The 18885-nt window shown below is 41.2% G+C and overlaps 2 protein-coding genes across 2 annotated transcripts in view; both read left to right on the top strand.

Moving 5' to 3' along the window:
• Window positions 1-8533: 8533 nt before the first annotated feature.
• LOC130553400 (heat shock protein HSP 90-alpha 1-like) lies at window positions 8534-12970 on the top strand. Its single transcript, XM_057332344.1, has 9 exons — window positions 8534-8708; window positions 8792-8925; window positions 9002-9301; window positions 9387-9552; window positions 10081-10271; window positions 10348-10495; window positions 10583-10851; window positions 10943-11276; window positions 12701-12970. Exons 1-9 carry the CDS (start codon window positions 8534-8536, stop codon window positions 12808-12810), a joined length of 1827 nt encoding a protein of 608 aa, XP_057188327.1. The 3' UTR covers window positions 12811-12970.
• Window positions 12971-13662: 692 nt separating this feature from the next.
• LOC130553029 (heat shock protein HSP 90-alpha-like) overlaps window positions 13663-18885 on the top strand; it is a 6632-nt gene continuing 1409 nt past the window's right edge. Inside the window, exons 1-10 of the mRNA XM_057331767.1 lie at window positions 13663-13797; window positions 15653-15802; window positions 16117-16483; window positions 16575-16708; window positions 16837-17157; window positions 17323-17488; window positions 17568-17758; window positions 17962-18109; window positions 18196-18464; window positions 18556-18883. Of these exons, the coding sequence (XP_057187750.1) occupies window positions 15653-15802; window positions 16117-16483; window positions 16575-16708; window positions 16837-17157; window positions 17323-17488; window positions 17568-17758; window positions 17962-18109; window positions 18196-18464; window positions 18556-18883 (2074 nt within the window). The 5' untranslated portion in view covers window positions 13663-13797. The remainder of the gene's footprint in view (window positions 13798-15652; window positions 15803-16116; window positions 16484-16574; window positions 16709-16836; window positions 17158-17322; window positions 17489-17567; window positions 17759-17961; window positions 18110-18195; window positions 18465-18555; window positions 18884-18885) is intronic.

The raw sequence follows: 18885 nt of genomic DNA on the forward strand, positions 1-18885 counted from the left end.
AATAGGGCGGCTCACAGATGACGTATTTTTTGTACGCAAACCCCGGAAGCGATTTCCGGTTCATTCGCTCCAAAATGGTTGTTGAAGGGATACAGCTGGCACGCACTTAATCCTTGGTGTTTCGAGTCAGATCCGTGGGCGTGGCTTGTTGGTTTTGACTAAATCTTTGGTGTTTCAAGTCTTACGAAACCTTTACCCTAACCCACACCCTAACCCTAACCTTACTCTAACCATCTAAACTACCTATGATTGTTAAAATTGACGAAAAAACACGTTTGGGTGATCACGTCTGACTCGAAACACCAAGGATTTAGTGAGTGCCGGATACGGCTACGGCCGGAAAAGGTGCAAAATCTCGCCATATAATAACAATAAATTACATTAGCGAACGCCTACCCCAACCCTAAACCTACAATAATAAAAAATATTAATCAACTGTTTTCAGCGTGACAAAAATTATGCGGTATTGAAGTGCGCATGCCCAGTGGAGGTAGCTGTATCCCTTCTAGTCAAAACCCACCAAAATCTTTAGGTTTCTTGAATTGCACCTTTTCATTGGTTTGCCAAACTACCATAAACACCAGAAGAAGAGTCTTGAATGGGTTTTTGGTAAATGGCCCGAAATAAGGTCTATGATAAGCAAACCTCTAAAACATAAAACACACCAATTATAAACCGCTTGTGATTTTTTAAAGCCTGAATTGTGTCTTAAAAACCTCGGTTGCTAACAAGTTGCTAAAAGCGACTACTTTGGCGGGGACTTTAGACGTCATCGCGCAAATAATGCTACATTGGCTTAAAACGTAGATGCGGATTCATTCACGGATCAATTACTTGCCAGGGACCACTTATTTTTTTTAAGTTTGAAAGAGTTGTCGGAGTCTTGGCTGTGAGGATGATGTCGAGCGACCTGAAGTGTAGTCTGTTTATGGAATCGTGTTAGCTTTTTACTTCTGCCGATTGTATTTCGGCTTCAAAAGTGGTGCTAATTTGTAAAGATTATCTTGATAGACAAAACGTGTAAACATCATAAACCGTTGTTAATCACAGAGCTTATTTTTTGCGTTCTTCCGAAAGTCTATGGGGAAAATGCATATGCACTCTCTGGCTGCGTGCTTTGAAGGCTGAATTTTAAGACCGATTGCGTCACAGCAGCGCGATTCAAAGGTTGCTTCAAAAGCAGCCCCAAAATGCGACCTTATTTCCGCAGGTTTTTAAGCATAGAATGGCCCTGTTCCAAATGGCGCACTTCACGTGGACTTAAATTGCGCGTTCTCGCCAAGTCTACCAGTCCGTAGGGTGTCCCATTTGTCTTTCTAGCGCTCATAAGTCTGCTCGCGAGCGCCGATCCTTTGTGCCCTCGACACGGTTTTCGGCGAAGCCCGCATTGACGCACTTTTTCATTTCTACTTGGAAAATACCATATACATAAAGCAAAATTTTTGTCAATTGTACCAAATGTAGATTGTTTTCCACAGATATAAAGAATTTGTTGATTCTTTAATATTATTACGCAACAAAAGCAAAGCTGTTAAGACATCTCGGCTACTGGATAAAATTCTTAATGTTTTAGATGTATAACTGATGTGTTTTTTTATTTTGGTTATTTGCATTGTGCAATTTTGTACTATTACATGTTGTAATTTACCCTATTGATAAATAAATAAATATATATATATACGTCAACATGACGGATACATTTTTAAATGTATGTTTTGATAAAATTCGTTTTTTTTAATTAGTTACTTATTCGTATTATTGCTTATTTATTTTCTATTAAGCCAGCTATTCCATAATAAAAACTTTTAATGCAGTGCATTTTCTTACTTAAGGTAATAATTAGAAGCGTTCTCTATCAACTGCAAACCTTTTTATTCGCCACGCGAGTTTTCCTCGTTTATTCTCGTGAATGTTTACATACCTCCACATGCTTGTGCGAGCGCGGCGCTGCAACAGCTGGCGGATTACATCACTGACACGGAGCAGCAACACCCGGATTCTCTTATTATTATTATTGGGGACTTTAACAGAGCAAACCTCTCCCGTGAGCTGCCAAAATACAGGCAGCATATCACATGCCCCACCAGAGACAGCAACATTCTGGATCACTGTTACACCACAATACGGGATGCATACCACTCTGTTCCCAGAGCAGCTCTGGGTCTCTCTGATCATTGCCTGGTTCATCTTCTTCCGACCTACAGACAGAAGCTTAAATCTGCCAAGCCTGTAGCAAGAACAGCAAAGAGATGGAGCAGCGAAACAGAGCGGGCCTTACAAGCCTGTTTCGACTGCACGGATTGGAGTGTCTTTGAAGCTGCAGCCACTGATCTGGATGAGTTAACTGACACAGTGACATCCTACATCAGCTTCTGTGAGGACATGTGTATTCCCACCAGGACTCGCTTAACATACAACAATGACAAACCATGGTTTACAATGAAACTGAGACAGCTTCGTCAGGCCAAAGAAGATGCTTACAGAAGTGGGGACAAAGTCTTGTATAATCAGGCCAAAAACACACTGACAAAGGAGATAAGAGCAGCTAAGAGAAGCTACTCTGAAAAGCTGAAGAACCAGTTTTCAGCCAACGACCCTGCATCAGTGTGGAAAGGCCTGAAAGACATTACCAACTACAAGCCATCATCCCCTCAGTCTATGGGTAATCAACGACTGGCTGACGACCTGAACGACTTCTATTGTCGTTTTGAAATGCAGAGTCTCACCCTTCACACCCGCCCTGACCCTATCTCTGCTATACCATTAACACCTCCTCTTGACATTCAACCTGCACTTAAGATCTGCGAAGAGGATGTTTGCCAGCTTTTCCGCAAACAAAAGATCAGAAAAGCACCAGGCCCAGACAATGTCTCACCCTCCTGCCTGAAAGTCTGTGCGGAGCAGCTGTCGCCCATCTTCACTAATATTTTTAACAGATCTTTGGAGCAGTGTGAAGTCCCTTCATGCTTCAAACGCTCCACCATCATCCCTGTACAGAAGAAACCCAAAATATCTGGACTTAATGACTACAGGCCTGTTGCTTTAACATCTGTGGTCATGAAGTCATTTGAGAGACTTGTACTGGCCCACCTGAAGGACATCACCAGACCACTTCTTGATCCCCTCCAGTTTGCTTACCGAGCAAACAGGTCTGTGGACGATGCAGTAAACATGGGACTGCATTACATCCTACAACACCTAGACAGACCAGGGACTTACGTCAGGATCCTGTTTGTAGACTTCAGCTCGGCCTTCAACACCATAATCCCAGACCTCCTCCTGCCCAAGCTTACCCAGCTCTCTGTGCCAACCTCTACCTGTCAGTGGATTATTAACTTCCTGTCGAACAGGCAGCAGCTAGTGAGGTTGGGAAAATTTAAATCCAGCACATGTACCATCAGCACCGGAGCTCCTCAAGGATGTGTTCTTTCTCCACTGCTATTTTCACTCTACACAAACGAATGCACCTCTACAGACCCTTCTGTCAAACTCCTGAAGTTTGCAGATGACACCACAGTCATTGGCCTTATTCAAGACGGTGATGAATCTGCCTACAGAAAGGAGGTTGCTCAGCTGGCTGCCTGGTGTAGTCAAAACAACCTAGAGCTGAATGCATTCAAGACAGTGGAGATGATAGTGGATTTCAGAAGGAACCCTCCATCACTTCCTCCCCTCACCATCCTGGACAGCACTGTGGATACTGTGGAGTCATTCAGGTTCCTGGGCTCCACCATCTCTCAGGACCTGAAGTGGGAGTCCCACATAGACTCCATTGTAAAGAAGGCCCAGCAGAGGTTATACTTCCTCCGTCAATTGAGGAAGTTCAACCTACCACAGGAGCTACTGACCCAGTTCTACTCAGTGGTCATCGAATCTGTTCTGTGCACTTCAATTACTGTTTGGTATGGCTCGGCCACCAAATCAGACCTACGAAGACTACAACGGACAGTTCGTAGTGCTGAGAAAATTATTGGTGCTCCTCTGCCCACACTTCAGGACCTGTACGATTCCAGAGTGAAAAACAGGGCAAGAAAAATCATCATTGACTCCACACACCCAGCACACAAACTCTTTGATCTGCTGCCCTCTGGCCGGCGCTTTAGAGCACCAAACACCAGGACTTCCAGACACAGAAGCAGCTTCTTCCCCCAGGCAATCTCCCTCCTAAACAGATAACTGCTCCTTAAGAGCAATATTCCACTTCCACTACTCCTATAGTGTGCACTACTGTGCCTTATTATATCTACATCTTATGTATACATGTATATAACACTACCTCTACTTACTAAATTATCCATTTGCACAAGTGTACATACAATCTGTTAATATGTTTATTCTACTATATACTACCCGGTACAATGTCTCTTATATGTTATTATCCCCCATTTTCTGTAAAATAGTCTTTATTTTATATATGCACAATTTAGAATCTTTTAGACTGTAAATCGTATTATATTGTATTGTCATTGTGTTAAATGTCTGTACTAGAAGCTTCCAACACCAAAGAAAATTCCTTGTGTGTGCAAGCACACTTGGCAATAAAGCTCTTCTGATTCTGATTCTGATTCTGATAAGCCATGTTTTGTTGTAGATTTATATCTAGTTGTCTCTGGACTCTGTAAAGATGAACAACACAGATTCTGTATTATAGAGAAATATTAAATAACAACATATATGCATATTAAGAACCCATTATGCACATTAAGTATAGTGTATACAAATAAATCCATAATAAGCAGTTGCATTTACGTCACGACAAATGAATGCATTACAAACATAAGTATCTATTGTATAATGCTCGGGTGGTATATCTACATATGAAATACAGAACAACAAAAACCGGCAGCTCCTGTCCCAGTTCTCCCAAATAACAACAGTGGGACAATAAGTGGCCGACTTCACGCGGCGCTGCGAAGACTGATCAGCGAATGACAACAAAGTACCGCGAGAGAGATTAGAAAGCACCGCTTGCTCTTTCCGGCGTGATGTCCTCAAGTCTGTCCCAAAATGCACTCCCATGTACCCTTGTGGACTCGTGCCTAGTGCCCTATAGGTCTGCATTTCCTGACGTCACCAAGTGTGGACTCGGAGGAGGTCCACAAGACCGGAGTGCGCCATTTGGGACAGGGCCATAGAATGTAAATTATCCTTCACAGCTTTGGCTATCCCGAGATTCATTGCGCGCCTGTAACGTCTTGAATTTTTTTAATAATCTATCAAAACCTTAGTTAAATAAAAGTATGTAATTCACAAAAACGGTCAATTTCAGTGTTTTAATATTATATATGATGTTGTTAATTAACATTATTGGTGCATTATTGTGTTTTTTTAGTGCTGTCAATCGATTAAAAATAATAATCGGATTAATCACACATTTTCTGTGATTAATCACGATTAATCACACATTTTAAAATATACTTTTACATTTTAATAATTTCACATTTAATCTTCAAATTGATGTAGAAACAACATATTTCTTTAACAGCGTCATTTTATGAATGAAAGAAAACATTTTGATATTAGTACTGTAACGGATGTCTCTATTAAATTGATTATTTTAACATTAATTATAGCCATTCAACAATATAATTGAGAGCTATCATGAAATATACAGAAATTGAAGGAAGTTCTCAAACACTTTACAGTCTTTAATGCTAAATTATAAATTAAATGCAGAAGAATTCTCATTAAATCTACAAAATCACATTGATTTCTTCTTTTATTTTGTTCTTTGATTAACATTAGTGACAGGAGTCACAGCAGCACGTTTAAGAACGCGGCCCCTTTAAGAACTGTCTCAGTACGCAGATCTGACCGTCACCGCACTCCCATTTTCTCAACTCAAAAATGCTAGACAAAACGGGCTTTCTGACATAATCTTGTATGGCTTTATCCATTCAAGCACGAAAGAGAATTTAACACGGATGCGCTGTCTGACAGAGATTCACCGACGCAGCCTTCAGCCCGTGACTGTTTACACCAGACTGGACCTCGCGTTGCGTTTTGCCGCGTCCCACAGTTTAGAAGCTGTCTATCTTTATTGAACGCGTCAAAGCAACTGTTTAAAATCGCGCTTAAGTGGTTTAAAAGCCTGTACACGAATAAGAGCGTAATTACATAATGTAACGCTAGACAAAGAATGTCAAAACAAACGGATGCTGCGTTAATTGCGTTAAATATTTTTCACGCGTTAATTTGAAAAAATTAATCGCATGCGTTAACGCGTTAACGTTGACAACCCTAGTTTTTTTTATTTGTAAAGTTGGTTAATTTAATATACTGTTGGGCTGTTTTAATCTACATAAACGTGTCATATTCTGGAAAATAAAATATATTTTTTCTGGCTCCGTATTTGTTTAAAAAGGTCTGAAACGTCTCTGCTGTGTCCTGTCACCACGCAACAGGAGCAGCAGGTGACGCAAATCACGCAATTGGGAAATCCTCCGCGAGGCTAGACCGTCTCATTTCAGTTCGCTTCTTGGACTTTTGAGGCTGCCTGCTTTGAAAACCAAGTCCCCGTTTTTAAGTCCGCGACCTTAAAGGTTGCAGACCCTGAATTGGGACACAGCTTCGGCATACGTCATCTCTGAGGTAACGTTACTGGATGGAAGAAAATATTACATAGGTAAAAAAGAACAAATATATATATTGCATAGATATTTTTCAGTGTAAAATTGTTCTTCATATTTAAAATCATTAAAAGACGCAAAAAGTGCTAAACCAAATACTTAAAAGGATCCCTGGGTATAGAGCGATGTATGGCTTAATATATGAACAATGGCATTGACTTTATAATTGTGAAATAAAAAAACGTCACAGTATTCATAAACTTTGAAAAAATATTTTTACTTGGAGGCCGCCATTTTTTTTGCGTCAGAATCCGTGATGTCAAATGGTTGCGACTAGTGATGGGAATTATGATTCATTTGAGTGATTCGTTCTTTTTCAGTTCGTTCACCAAAATGATTCGTTCAGATTCGTTCACTGATTCGTTCAGTGACCATTTCTATAATACGCCAGCAGGTGGCGAAAAATAGTTGTGTTATGTCAACGAAGGTATTAACGGACATATAAACTGATTACAGGCTTTATTAAAATGTGTGTCTCTGATCTACTCATTAAATAAATAAAATAAGTCTAAATAAGTGGTTCAGATGACCAACGCACAAGGTTTTTCTGCATAATTTAAAAGTTAATTCTTTGGTCATTTACACATTCATAAATCTGGGATTATGTTAAACGTGAAGTTTATGTATTTTAAATATACAAGCGTGCAAAGTAGCCTACCTGTAACTGCGCTTTGCATCCGCTTTCTGCTGATTGATGAACGAGACTCACATGCTAAATGACCGACCTACAATGTACACTCTCCTTCATTTCCTTCATGAACGACATGTACCAGTTCGTTCAATTCGTTCACGAACGAGATCTCTCTCTCTCGTTCAGACTCAACAGCGACTTGGTCAGTGTGTATGGAGGACTAAGCCTGCAAAAATTATAAATAAATAAATGTATAAATAAATAAATATATAAACGAATAAATGTAATAATATGAAAATAAATAAAGGAATGAATGGTTTGATAAAACAAAATAATTCGTTTTAGCTATTATTTTATGAAATGTAGTTTACGAGTACCGTTTAGTAACCACGTCTTTTTAGAAGGAATGGTTTCCATTTGATGGCCCCTGTAGTGAAAGAACGATGCTCATTACTACCGTGTTAACTTGTGACTTAAGTTCACTATGTCTCAATTCATTTACATTATGTTACATCATGTTACATTAAATCTTTACGCTTTTTCTAACCGAAAGGCTGCTTATAACTATCACTTTGACAAAGCGTTAGCTTGCGACTTCGGTTTACAAGCTCATCTGTGTAGTTAAACCTTATTACATTTTGTGCTTTATGATTTTCACCAGTTGAACTGTAACGCCACCATAGCACCCTCTGACTCGCACAGACTTTGAATGTGCTGCAAAGAGGCTAACAACCGAGGGAGAACTTTGTCATTTATCTCGCCGTCAATCTGTAATAAATCATCAATAAGTGCATCTAATCTGAATGACACATAGTCATTTGATGCATGGTTATCGACTTCATTGGCTAAATGCTGTAACTCTCTAGCTAATTGTGCGCCCGCCATAGTTACTTAACGTTATACACGAAGCAAACGATCAGTGAGTGACGTGACGTTAGTCCAAAACAAGTCAAGAGTAATCGATCAAACGCTTCAATCTACGCTGAACCAATAGTAGGCAAGACCAACCCATCTAATTATCATACAAGAACAGAAAAGTAAGAATAAATTCAAGAATAAATAAATAAAAGTGGAAATAAATACATGCGATAATAAATAAATATAAAAATAAATAAACGTATAAATAAATAAATGTAAAAATAAAAGGAAATGATAAATAAAATAATCTAAAAATAAATAATAATAATAATTAAAAATAATTAAAAAATGGACACAAAAAATAATAAATCAATTTAAAAAATGAAAAGAAAAGTTAAAGCTAAGATGNGCTTTCATGGAGGCCCTGCAGGCTGGAGCTGACATCTCTATGATCGGTCAGTTCGGAGTGGGTTTCTATTCCGCTTACCTGGTGGCCGAGAAAGTCACAGTGATCACCAAACACATTGACGATGAGCAGTATGTGTGGGAGTCTGCAGCGGGCGGTTCTTTTACCGTGAGGCCAGACCTTGGTATGAACTTGACCAAATGTTGATTTAGATCAAACGGATCTTTCCTCAGCCATCCTTAAATAATTGTGCTATTGCTTTGACAGGTGAACCCATCGGACGTGGTACGAAAGTCATTCTTCACCTTAAAGAGGACCAATCCGAATACGTTGAGGAGAAACGCGTCAAGGAAGTCGTGAAGAAACACTCTCAGTTCATCGGTTACCCCATCACGCTCTTCGTAAGTGTCTCTACTGTGATACCTGAACGACAAGTTTGTCCGAACACGTGAATGAATTCTCGTTGAAAAACTGCAGGTTGAGAAAGAAAGGGAGAAGGAGGTTGACCTTGAAGAAGGAGAAAAGGAAGAGGAGGTGGCGGCCGGAGACGATGCGGACAAACCCAAGATCGAGGACCTGGGGGCTGATGAGGACGAAGACTCCAAAGACGGTAAGAACAAGAGGAAGAAGAAGGTGAAGGAGAAGTACACTGATGTTCAGGAGCTCAACAAGACCAAACCTCTGTGGACCCGTAACCCCGATGACATCACCAACGAGGAGTACGGCGAGTTCTACAAGAGCCTGAGCAACGATTGGGAGGATCACCTGGCGGTCAAGGTGAGCGCTAGTGTTCATCATTCAAGAGTTGAGTGTTGACTTGTGAGCTGGATGATGAAGACCTGAATTTTCTTTGTCGCGACAGCACTTTTCAGTTGAGGGTCAGCTGGAGTTCCGCGCGCTGCTGTTTGTAACCAGAAGAGCCGGTTTTGACCTTTTCGAGAACAAGAAGAAGAGGAATAACATCAAGCTGTACGTGCGCAGAGTCTTTATCATGGACAACTGCGATGAACTCATTCCAGAATATCTCAGTAAGTGTCTCGAGAGTGAATATTGAGAATTGCTCAAGGATTTAAGGATGAAATCAGTTAACTAGGGATATGAGCCGGTTAAAAATATATTATAATATGTGACGATTCAAGACGGTTGAGATGTTATTTGAATCGCAATACATGTTTTGAACAGCAGGGGCCGCTGTGTTTGCAAACTTGGTTCACGTGGGTGTGCTGATATTTCTTAAAAAAGTTAAAGTTAGGAAAAGCACAGACAAAGTCTTTGTTTGTCTATATTACTTTTGTATTGAGACTTTTGTATTATTCATATTTTATTTGATTTGGAATTTGTTTTGAAACTGCAATTGAGTTTTGTTATTTGACATCAAATAAAGTTTATTGTACAAAGAAATGTGCAGCATTAGAGAAATAACAAAAGGGTGGTGGTTATTGTTTAAGTTGCCTCAACTCATTCTGTAAAAAAATCATGAATAAAATCGCATAGTGAGTTCATATTCGTGAATCGCTACGTCCCTAAAGTTAACGAAATGAATCTTTTTTCATCAGACTTCATCAAGGGCGTCGTGGACTCGGAAGATCTTCCTCTGAACATCTCCAGAGAGATGCTTCAACAGAGCAAGATCCTGAAAGTCATCCGCAAGAACCTGGTCAAGAAGTGCCTCGAGCTCTTCACCGAACTCTCGGAGGACAAAGACAACTACAAGAAATTCTACGAGCAGTTCTCCAAGAACATGAAGGTAAGTTTTCTTTCTGAGTACTTATAGATATTGTCAAGACGGTTTAAACTAAAAAAAAAGTATTTTCTCGCTCTAGCTCGGTATCCACGAGGACTCCCAGAACCGTAAAAAGCTATCCGAACTGCTTCGCTACTACACATCTGCTTCCGGAGACGAGATGGTGTCCCTCAAAGAGTATGTGTCTCGCATGAAGGACAACCAGAAGCACATCTACTACATCACCGGTTAGCAGCTCAGTCCAAACTACACATAACAACGTAAGCGTAACTAAAATAGGTCATCGTTTTACAAAACTGTCTTTCTCTGTAAAGGTGAGACCAAAGATCAGGTGGCCAACTCCGCGTTCGTGGAGCGTCTGCGCAAAGCCGGTCTGGAGGTGATCTACATGATCGAGCCCATCGACGAGTACTGCGTGCAGCAGCTGAAAGAGTACGATGGCAAAAATCTGGTGTCCGTTACCAAGGAGGGTCTGGAGCTGCCCGAGGATGAAGAGGACAAGAAGAAGCAGGAAGAGTTGAAGACCAAATATGAGAACCTGTGCAAGATCATGAAAGACATTCTCGACAAAAAGATCGAGAAGGTACGAGCTCTTAGCATGCTGGGCTGACGTTTTAAGGAAAACATTAACGATCAAATGATGAAGGTAAACATCGAAATGTGTTTTCACACAGGTCACCGTCTCGAACCGTCTGGTGTCCTCGCCCTGCTGCATCGTCACGAGCACGTACGGCTGGACGGCCAACATGGAGAGAATCATGAAGTCTCAGGCTCTGAGGGACAACTCCACCATGGGCTACATGACTGCCAAAAAGCATTTAGAGATCAACCCTGTCCATCCCATCGTCGAGACCCTCAGACAGAAAGCTGAGGTGGACAAGAACGACAAGGCTGTGAAAGATCTGGTGATCCTGCTGTTCGAGACGGCACTGCTGTCGTCCGGCTTCACGCTGGATGACCCGCAGACGCACTCAAACCGCATCTACAGGATGATCAAACTCGGCCTTGGTGAGTTGGACGACTGCATTTAAAAAAAAGTACAATCTGAAGACAGAGTAGTGTGTCAAAGCACACTTGAGAAGAGATCTTTATATAGACGGTTTCATCTTAACAACATAAACAAACGTAACTGCGCATGTGCACTTTTGTGACCCCAATTGAACTTCCAGCACACATTCACAAACAATAGGGCGCCTGTAGATTATTTCTGATAACAGTCAAAAGAAATTGAAAAGAACTGTTACTTGGCTAAACTTGCCACTGCAATATTTAGAATTCAGACTGTGATACCAAGCTCAACCACTAGATGTCAATGTACCATACGGTTTGTTTAAAGTCCCCGTGAACTGGAAGTTGCGATCGTTTTTACTTCCGTATTTTGACGCATTTCCGTGGTTTTGACTAGAAGGGATGCAGCTACCTCCACTGAGCATGAGCACTTGATTAATATTTTTTTTATTATTGTAAGGTTAGGTTTAGGGTTGGGGTAGGTGTAGGTGTTAGCTAATGTAATTTATTGTAATTATATGGCGAGATTTTGCACCACTTCCGGCAGTAGCTGTATCCCTTCTATCTCCAAGCCGTCTAACATAAACATAATGAATAGTCATTACTGGAAGGAAGTGCATTTTCAGATTTTAACTAAAGATTATGAGGGCACACCAATTTTAAAAAGAGAATGACCCACATTGATAAACTATTTACAATAAACGCTGCAATATTTCATGAAAAAATAGGCACTGTCATTTTTAATTTCACTGGGACTTTAAATGCGACCGAACTACAGGACCCATGCAACAAATCATTTATTTAATACAATCATTATACGGTAAAATAATAATACAAATTAATATTAACATAAGTTAAATCAAATATAAATAGTTATATTATTAGACACTAGCCAAACACAAACACAAACCGGAAGTTAACTGGGGGTCAGGCGCGCGCGCGCGTCCAATGAAACAGTCTATACACACTGATGTTCGATCGATATGCATTGCATAGCCAATACATAACACAATAAATATCAATGAAATATTAGATTTTTAGATTTTTGATTCAATTTATTGTCATTGCACATGTACGAAGGTACAAGGCAACGAAATGTGACCTCTGCATTTAACCCATCCAGAGAGTAGTGAACACACGTACCCCCGGAGCAGTGGGCAGCTATCACTGCAGCTGCCCGGGGAGCAAGTAGGGGTAAGGTGCCTTGCTCAAGGGCACCTCAGTTGTTACCCGCCGGCCCTGGGAATCGAACCGGCAACCTTCTGGTCACGAGTCTGACTCTCTAACCATTAGACCACAATTAATCATATGCATTAATATGATTACGTAATACATCACATTGTATCATATTACTTTTATATAGATTGTCACATCAGTCAACCCCTAATCGAGAAATGAGATCTATGAAATGTGATGTTTTTCAGGCATTGATGACGATGACTCCGCTGTAGAAGATATTACTCAACCCGCTGAAGAAGATATGCCAGTTCTGGAAGGCGATGGTGACACTTCTAGAATGGAGGAAGTCGACTAAAGAGTTTTAGTGTAAATACCACTAAATTGTTAATGTATCGATTAATTCATTGTTTTATTTTTGTAAACACATTTGCATTAAAGGGAAATCCCTTCTGGACCTTCCAGCTTTAAGACTGCATTAGCAAAAGCCGACTTTTCTTTTCGTTTCTTTTCTTTTTCTTTTTNTCTGACTCTCTAACCATTAGACCACAATTAATCATATGCATTAATATGATTACGTAATACATCACATTGTATCATATTACTTTTATATAGATTGTCACATCAGTCAACCCCTAATCGAGAAATGAGATCTATGAAATGTGATGTTTTTCAGGCATTGATGACGATGACTCCGCTGTAGAAGATATTACTCAACCCGCTGAAGAAGATATGCCAGTTCTGGAAGGCGATGGTGACACTTCTAGAATGGAGGAAGTCGACTAAAGAGTTTTAGTGTAAATACCACTAAATTGTTAATGTATCGATTAATTCATTGTTTTATTTTTGTAAACACATTTGCATTAAAGGGAAATCCCTTCTGGACCTTCCAGCTTTAAGACTGCATTAGCAAAAGCCGACTTTTCTTTTCGTTTCTTTTCTTTTTCTTTTTGCTTCTAACTGCACACAGTTGAATTTCCGAATTTTATAATGAAATGTTTTTTTGTAAACTGAAAAGTTTTTAATAAATTAGCATTGAGCAAATATCAGCTCGAGTCCGGTCTTTTTTTATTTATTTTGACTTCTCAGGCACTCTAGATATTTCACTCTTCAGCCGTAGTCCCGCCGACCGCGACAGATGATTGAACACGAATCGATGATTGACAGGACAGTCCCTCCAACAGGTGGGCGGCTGGGAGCGTTGAGAAGATTCCAGAGGCTTCGGGTGTGCGCGTTCTCGAACACTCCTCGTGAACGTATATAAAGCACCACCGGCGGCGCACTGTCAGCGAGTGACACCTTACAGGTCTTTAGCGCATTCACTTTACCAACAACAACACTCAAGGTAAGACTATGTCATAATAAAGGCGTCATAATCTATTCGTGTTAGAGGTGTCGTGTATGTTTGTGAGGATAATCGTCGTTTTAATCGTGTTTTATTGGCGAGGATGCGGTGAATAAATCACATCACGACCGGGATCACTGGGACGTTTGCTAATGCCTTTTAAAGTTCAAATGTTTCTATGCTAAGTTTCTGCTTCTATATTAAAGCTGTCATAATTGTTGAATAAATACATGAGGTGAATGTAAAGTGCAGGAATTGGTTCTGGAATGAACGGATGAGTTTTACCGTTACGTTACCTCAGAGGATTTTCCTCAGATTAAACGAGCCTGTTCAGGGATTCCTGCTTAATAAACGTTCATCATTCAAAGGCATGTTTGCCTTATTATAAATAAGTTACATGATTATTATGACGAAGTGAATGTAGGTTAAACATGACGATTTTAAACGTGCACGTATGCATATAGATGATAATGCGTGAAGTATTTATTATGTTGTGATTATAAGTAGCGGAATGCATATAAATAGATATAATAAACGATATTAATGGCATTATGATGTCTCATCCTTGTCTTGAACGTTTTAATGCCAAGAAGAAGTGAAATGATGTGACTTCAGTAGATTCTAGAAGCTCGTAATATTCCGATTAGACCAGCAAGTGGCGCGCGCGCGCGTGATGATACGAATTGAGTTTGTACATGCGGTTCCTAAATGATAATGCACAGGTCGCGTTGTGTATTCTGGTGTAAATATAGTAATATTCTTCATCTTGAATAGGATTCATATGATTTCTCAGCGTGTTTGCTCTGGAGTTGAAGCGTGAGGTTGTCTGAGGTTGAAGTGATGCTGCTAACGTGACAACAGATCAGCGTCATGACAACGCCGGGCTCTAGACTCATTTTTCCCACTTCTCAGTGGGTCGCACCAATTTACAATTTGGTCGCACCCTTTTTTATAGTAATCATAATGATCGCAGTTGATGAATCGAATTTTATGCAGTTGTTATTATTTAGTTTTATATTCAAGTTATATATTGGCTATGAAATTATCTGACACAACTATTACCTGTCACTCTGTCACTCCACTGGCCCTCTTTATTTTTACCACATACAATTTAATTTAATTAGCTAGCTCAAAACTCAAAAGTAACTCAGAACTAAATGATTATATATGTACTTTACTGCACATTGTCATAAATAAACTTAAAATACTAAATCTTACTAGCCACTCTTGTTAAATGGTCTAAGCACGATTGTGTTCTGACATGTTTTGTGTGACTGATGTGATGGGTTCTGTCGAGTTTTGTGAGTTCAGTGTTTGACATATGAGTTGTTTCAACAACATGAATCGGTTCAAATGTGTCATTACGTTGCGAATCGAGCTGTTAGGACATCGCAAAAGTTATAAGTTAACAAGGAAAGCACTTCACTGGATAGTTCAGAAACAAATGTGTTCGACTTCATTAAGCGCTGCGCAGAACGATCAGAATATGACATCAATGTTCCATGAGCGTGTATTAAAAGCATATGGAGGAGTCTGTCCCGTAGTGCTTTTATGCTGTTCAGTCTGCGCAACACCGAATGAAGTCAAACACACACTTTAGTTTGGAGACAGAGGGAGTGCACAAGCGCTCTGCTCGCTCTTTCCTGCACTTTTCACAAGCGCGTCCTCACCACACTCATAAATCACATTAAATGTTCATTTGGCACTCGCACCAATGCGACCCCGTGAAATTTTACCTCCCACGTTATAAAAAACGATCGCGTTTGCGCGTATTTTGGTCGCAGTCTAGAGCCCTGCCATGTGACATGTTGAGGTGTGTGCAAGTGTTACATTGAAGGTTTGTGTTGTTTGACAGATGCCTGAAGCTCACGACCAGCCGATGGAGGAGGAAGCCGAGACCTTCGCCTTTCAGGCTGAGATCGCTCAGCTGATGTCTCTCATCATCAACACCTTCTACTCCAACAAAGAGATCTTCCTCAGAGAGCTCATCTCCAACTCCTCAGATGTACGTGAATGTGTCACGAAAAATGAAATAATAGGATGTGTGGATTTTGAAAATAATTCATACATTAAAGAGATGACATAATGATCATATAACGATACAATGGACTGAATAAATAAATAACCTAAACTCCGGGCTTTTTATGTAATCCAATTTAAGACACCACTGACATTGGCAAAGAGCAATGCATGTTCTTATTGTTCTTTTTGCACTGCGTTTGAATGCGGTCTTAAACAGTTGCTTAAAATGTCTACAGTTCACTCAGAATGCCTTTGTATACAAAGTAATTTGTCACCTTAAAATGTTCTACCTTTTAGGCTTTGGACAAAATCCGCTATGAAAGTCTTACAGACCCAAGCAAGCTTGACTCGGGAAAAGACCTCAAAATCGAAATCATTCCAAACAAAGAGGATCGCACGCTCACGATCATCGACACCGGCATCGGTATGACCAAAGCTGACCTCATCAATAACCTGGGCACCATCGCTAAATCCGGCACGAAGGCTTTCATGGAGGCCCTGCAGGCTGGAGCTGACATCTCTATGATCGGTCAGTTCGGAGTGGGTTTCTATTCCGCTTACCTGGTGGCCGAGAAAGTTGTAGTTATTTCCAAACACATCGACGATGAACAGTATGCTTGGGAGTCATCCGCAGGCGGTTCCTTCACAGTTAAAGTGGACAACTGTAAGTGACAAACAAACTGTTTCACATGACATGAATCTGTGATGTTGTCTGTTCAAGTGGTAAACGATTACATCGTTTTGGTTCCCTTTAGCTGAGCCAATTGGCCGTGGCACAAAAGTCATCCTACATTTGAAGGATGACCAGACAGAGTACATTGAAGAGAGGCGTGTCAAGGAGATCGTCAAGAAGCACTCACAGTTCATTGGCTACCCCATCACGCTCTTTGTACGTAATGCTTGTGGTGTTTGTGTAAACAGCAAATAGCTGACACCAGCTCATTACAATGTGTTTCTATATACAGTATATATTCAAACTATCACATTAATGCTGATCGCGTTGTCTTTCTCGTTCAGGTGGAGAAGGAGCGTGACAAGGAGGTGAGTGACGATGAGGCTGAGGAGGAGAAAGAGAAAGAAAAAGAGGAAGAGGAGGGAGAAAAAGACGAGGGCAAACCCGAGATCGAGGACGTAGGCTCGGACGATGAGGACCACGATGACAAGAGCTCTGACAAGAAGAAGAAAAAGAAGAAGATCAAGGAGAAATACATCGACCAGGAGGAGCTCAACAAGACCAAACCTCTGTGGACCCGCAACCCCGATGACATCACCAACGAGGAGTACGGCGAGTTCTACAAGAGCCTGACCAATGACTGGGAAGATCACCTGGCTATCAAGGTCTGTCTAAACTGTGGAGATCAAACTAGATCTGTAGTGTGAAGTATGTAGAATGAGAACAGTATGCAAACAGAGTTGGATTAAAGGTTGTAGCGCAGGACGGTAGTATTGTATTCCAGGAGTGATTGTGTAGTGTTCCTGACTTTGTGTTCATTGATCTCGCAGCACTTCTCTGTGGAGGGTCAGCTGGAGTTCCGCGCTTTGCTCTTCGTTCCTCGCAGAGCTCCTTTCGATCTCTTCGAGAACAAGAAAAAGAAGAACAACATCAAGCTGTACGTGCGCAGGGTCTTTATCATGGACAACTGCGACGAGCTCATCCCCGAGTACCTCAGTAAGTGCACCAGTGTTGTGCTGTAACATCTGAAGTGTCCTCCGTGTTGTTCATTCGTGTTTCAACCTTTCTTCATCAGACTTCATCAAGGGCGTCGTGGACTCGGAAGATCTTCCTCTGAACATCTCCAGAGAGATGCTTCAACAGAGCAAGATCCTGAAAGTCATCCGCAAGAACCTGGTCAAGAAGTGCCTCGAGCTCTTCACCGAACTCTCGGAGGACAAAGACAACTACAAGAAATTCTACGAGCAGTTCTCCAAGAACATGAAGGTGGGTTCTGTTCTGCAATTGTACGTGTCTAATACATGCATGGGCAACCTATGACACACCAAAGACACAGAAAAACGTGTATTCGCGCCACATGACCCCTTTAAATCCTTATTTTCACGAGCAGACTTGAGCTGATTAAAACATCATTTAGTGTGGTGTGGGAATATTTGGTCTTAAATTGATATTTGATTTTCTTTGTGTAGCTCGGTATCCACGAGGACTCTCAGAACAGGAAGAAGTTGTCTGAATTGCTGCGTTATTACACATCTGCCTCCGGAGACGAGATGGTGTCCCTCAAAGATTACGTAACCCGCATGAAGGACACCCAGAAGCACATTTACTACATCACCGGTAATGACTGCTGTGAACTCAAAGCTCAGACGCACCTGTCCGTTACATGAGATGAAAATAGTGATGTTGTTATGCATCTCCTGTAGGTGAGACCAAAGATCAGGTGGCCAACTCCGCGTTCGTGGAGCGTCTGCGCAAAGCCGGTCTGGAGGTGATCTACATGATCGAGCCCATCGACGAGTACTGCGTGCAGCAGCTGAAAGAGTACGATGGCAAAAATCTGGTGTCCGTTACCAAGGAGGGTCTGGAGCTGCCCGAGGATGAAGAGGACAAGAAGAAGCAGGAAGAGTTGAAGACCAAATATGAGAACCTGTGCAAGATCATGAAAGACATTCTCGACAAAAAGATCGAGAAGGTACGAGCTCTTAGCATGCTGGGCTGACGTTTTAAGGAAAACATTAACGATCAAATGATGAAGGTAAACATCGAAATGTGTTTTCACACAGGTCACCGTCTCGAACCGTCTGGTGTCCTCGCCCTGCTGCATCGTCACGAGCACGTACGGCTGGACGGCCAACATGGAGAGAATCATGAAGTCTCAGGCTCTGAGGGACAACTCCACCATGGGCTACATGACTGCCAAAAAGCATTTAGAGATCAACCCTGTCCATCCCATCGTCGAGACCCTCAGACAGAAAGCTGAGGTGGACAAGAACGACAAGGCTGTGAAAGATCTGGTGATCCTGCTGTTCGAGACGGCACTGCTGTCGTCCGGCTTCACGCTGGATGACCCGCAGACGCACTCAAACCGCATCTACAGGATGATCAAACTCGGC

Source organism: Triplophysa rosa, linkage group LG4, assembly GCF_024868665.1.
Source record: "Triplophysa rosa linkage group LG4, Trosa_1v2, whole genome shotgun sequence".
In the NCBI taxonomy this organism is placed as follows: domain Eukaryota; kingdom Metazoa; phylum Chordata; class Actinopteri; order Cypriniformes; family Nemacheilidae; genus Triplophysa; species Triplophysa rosa.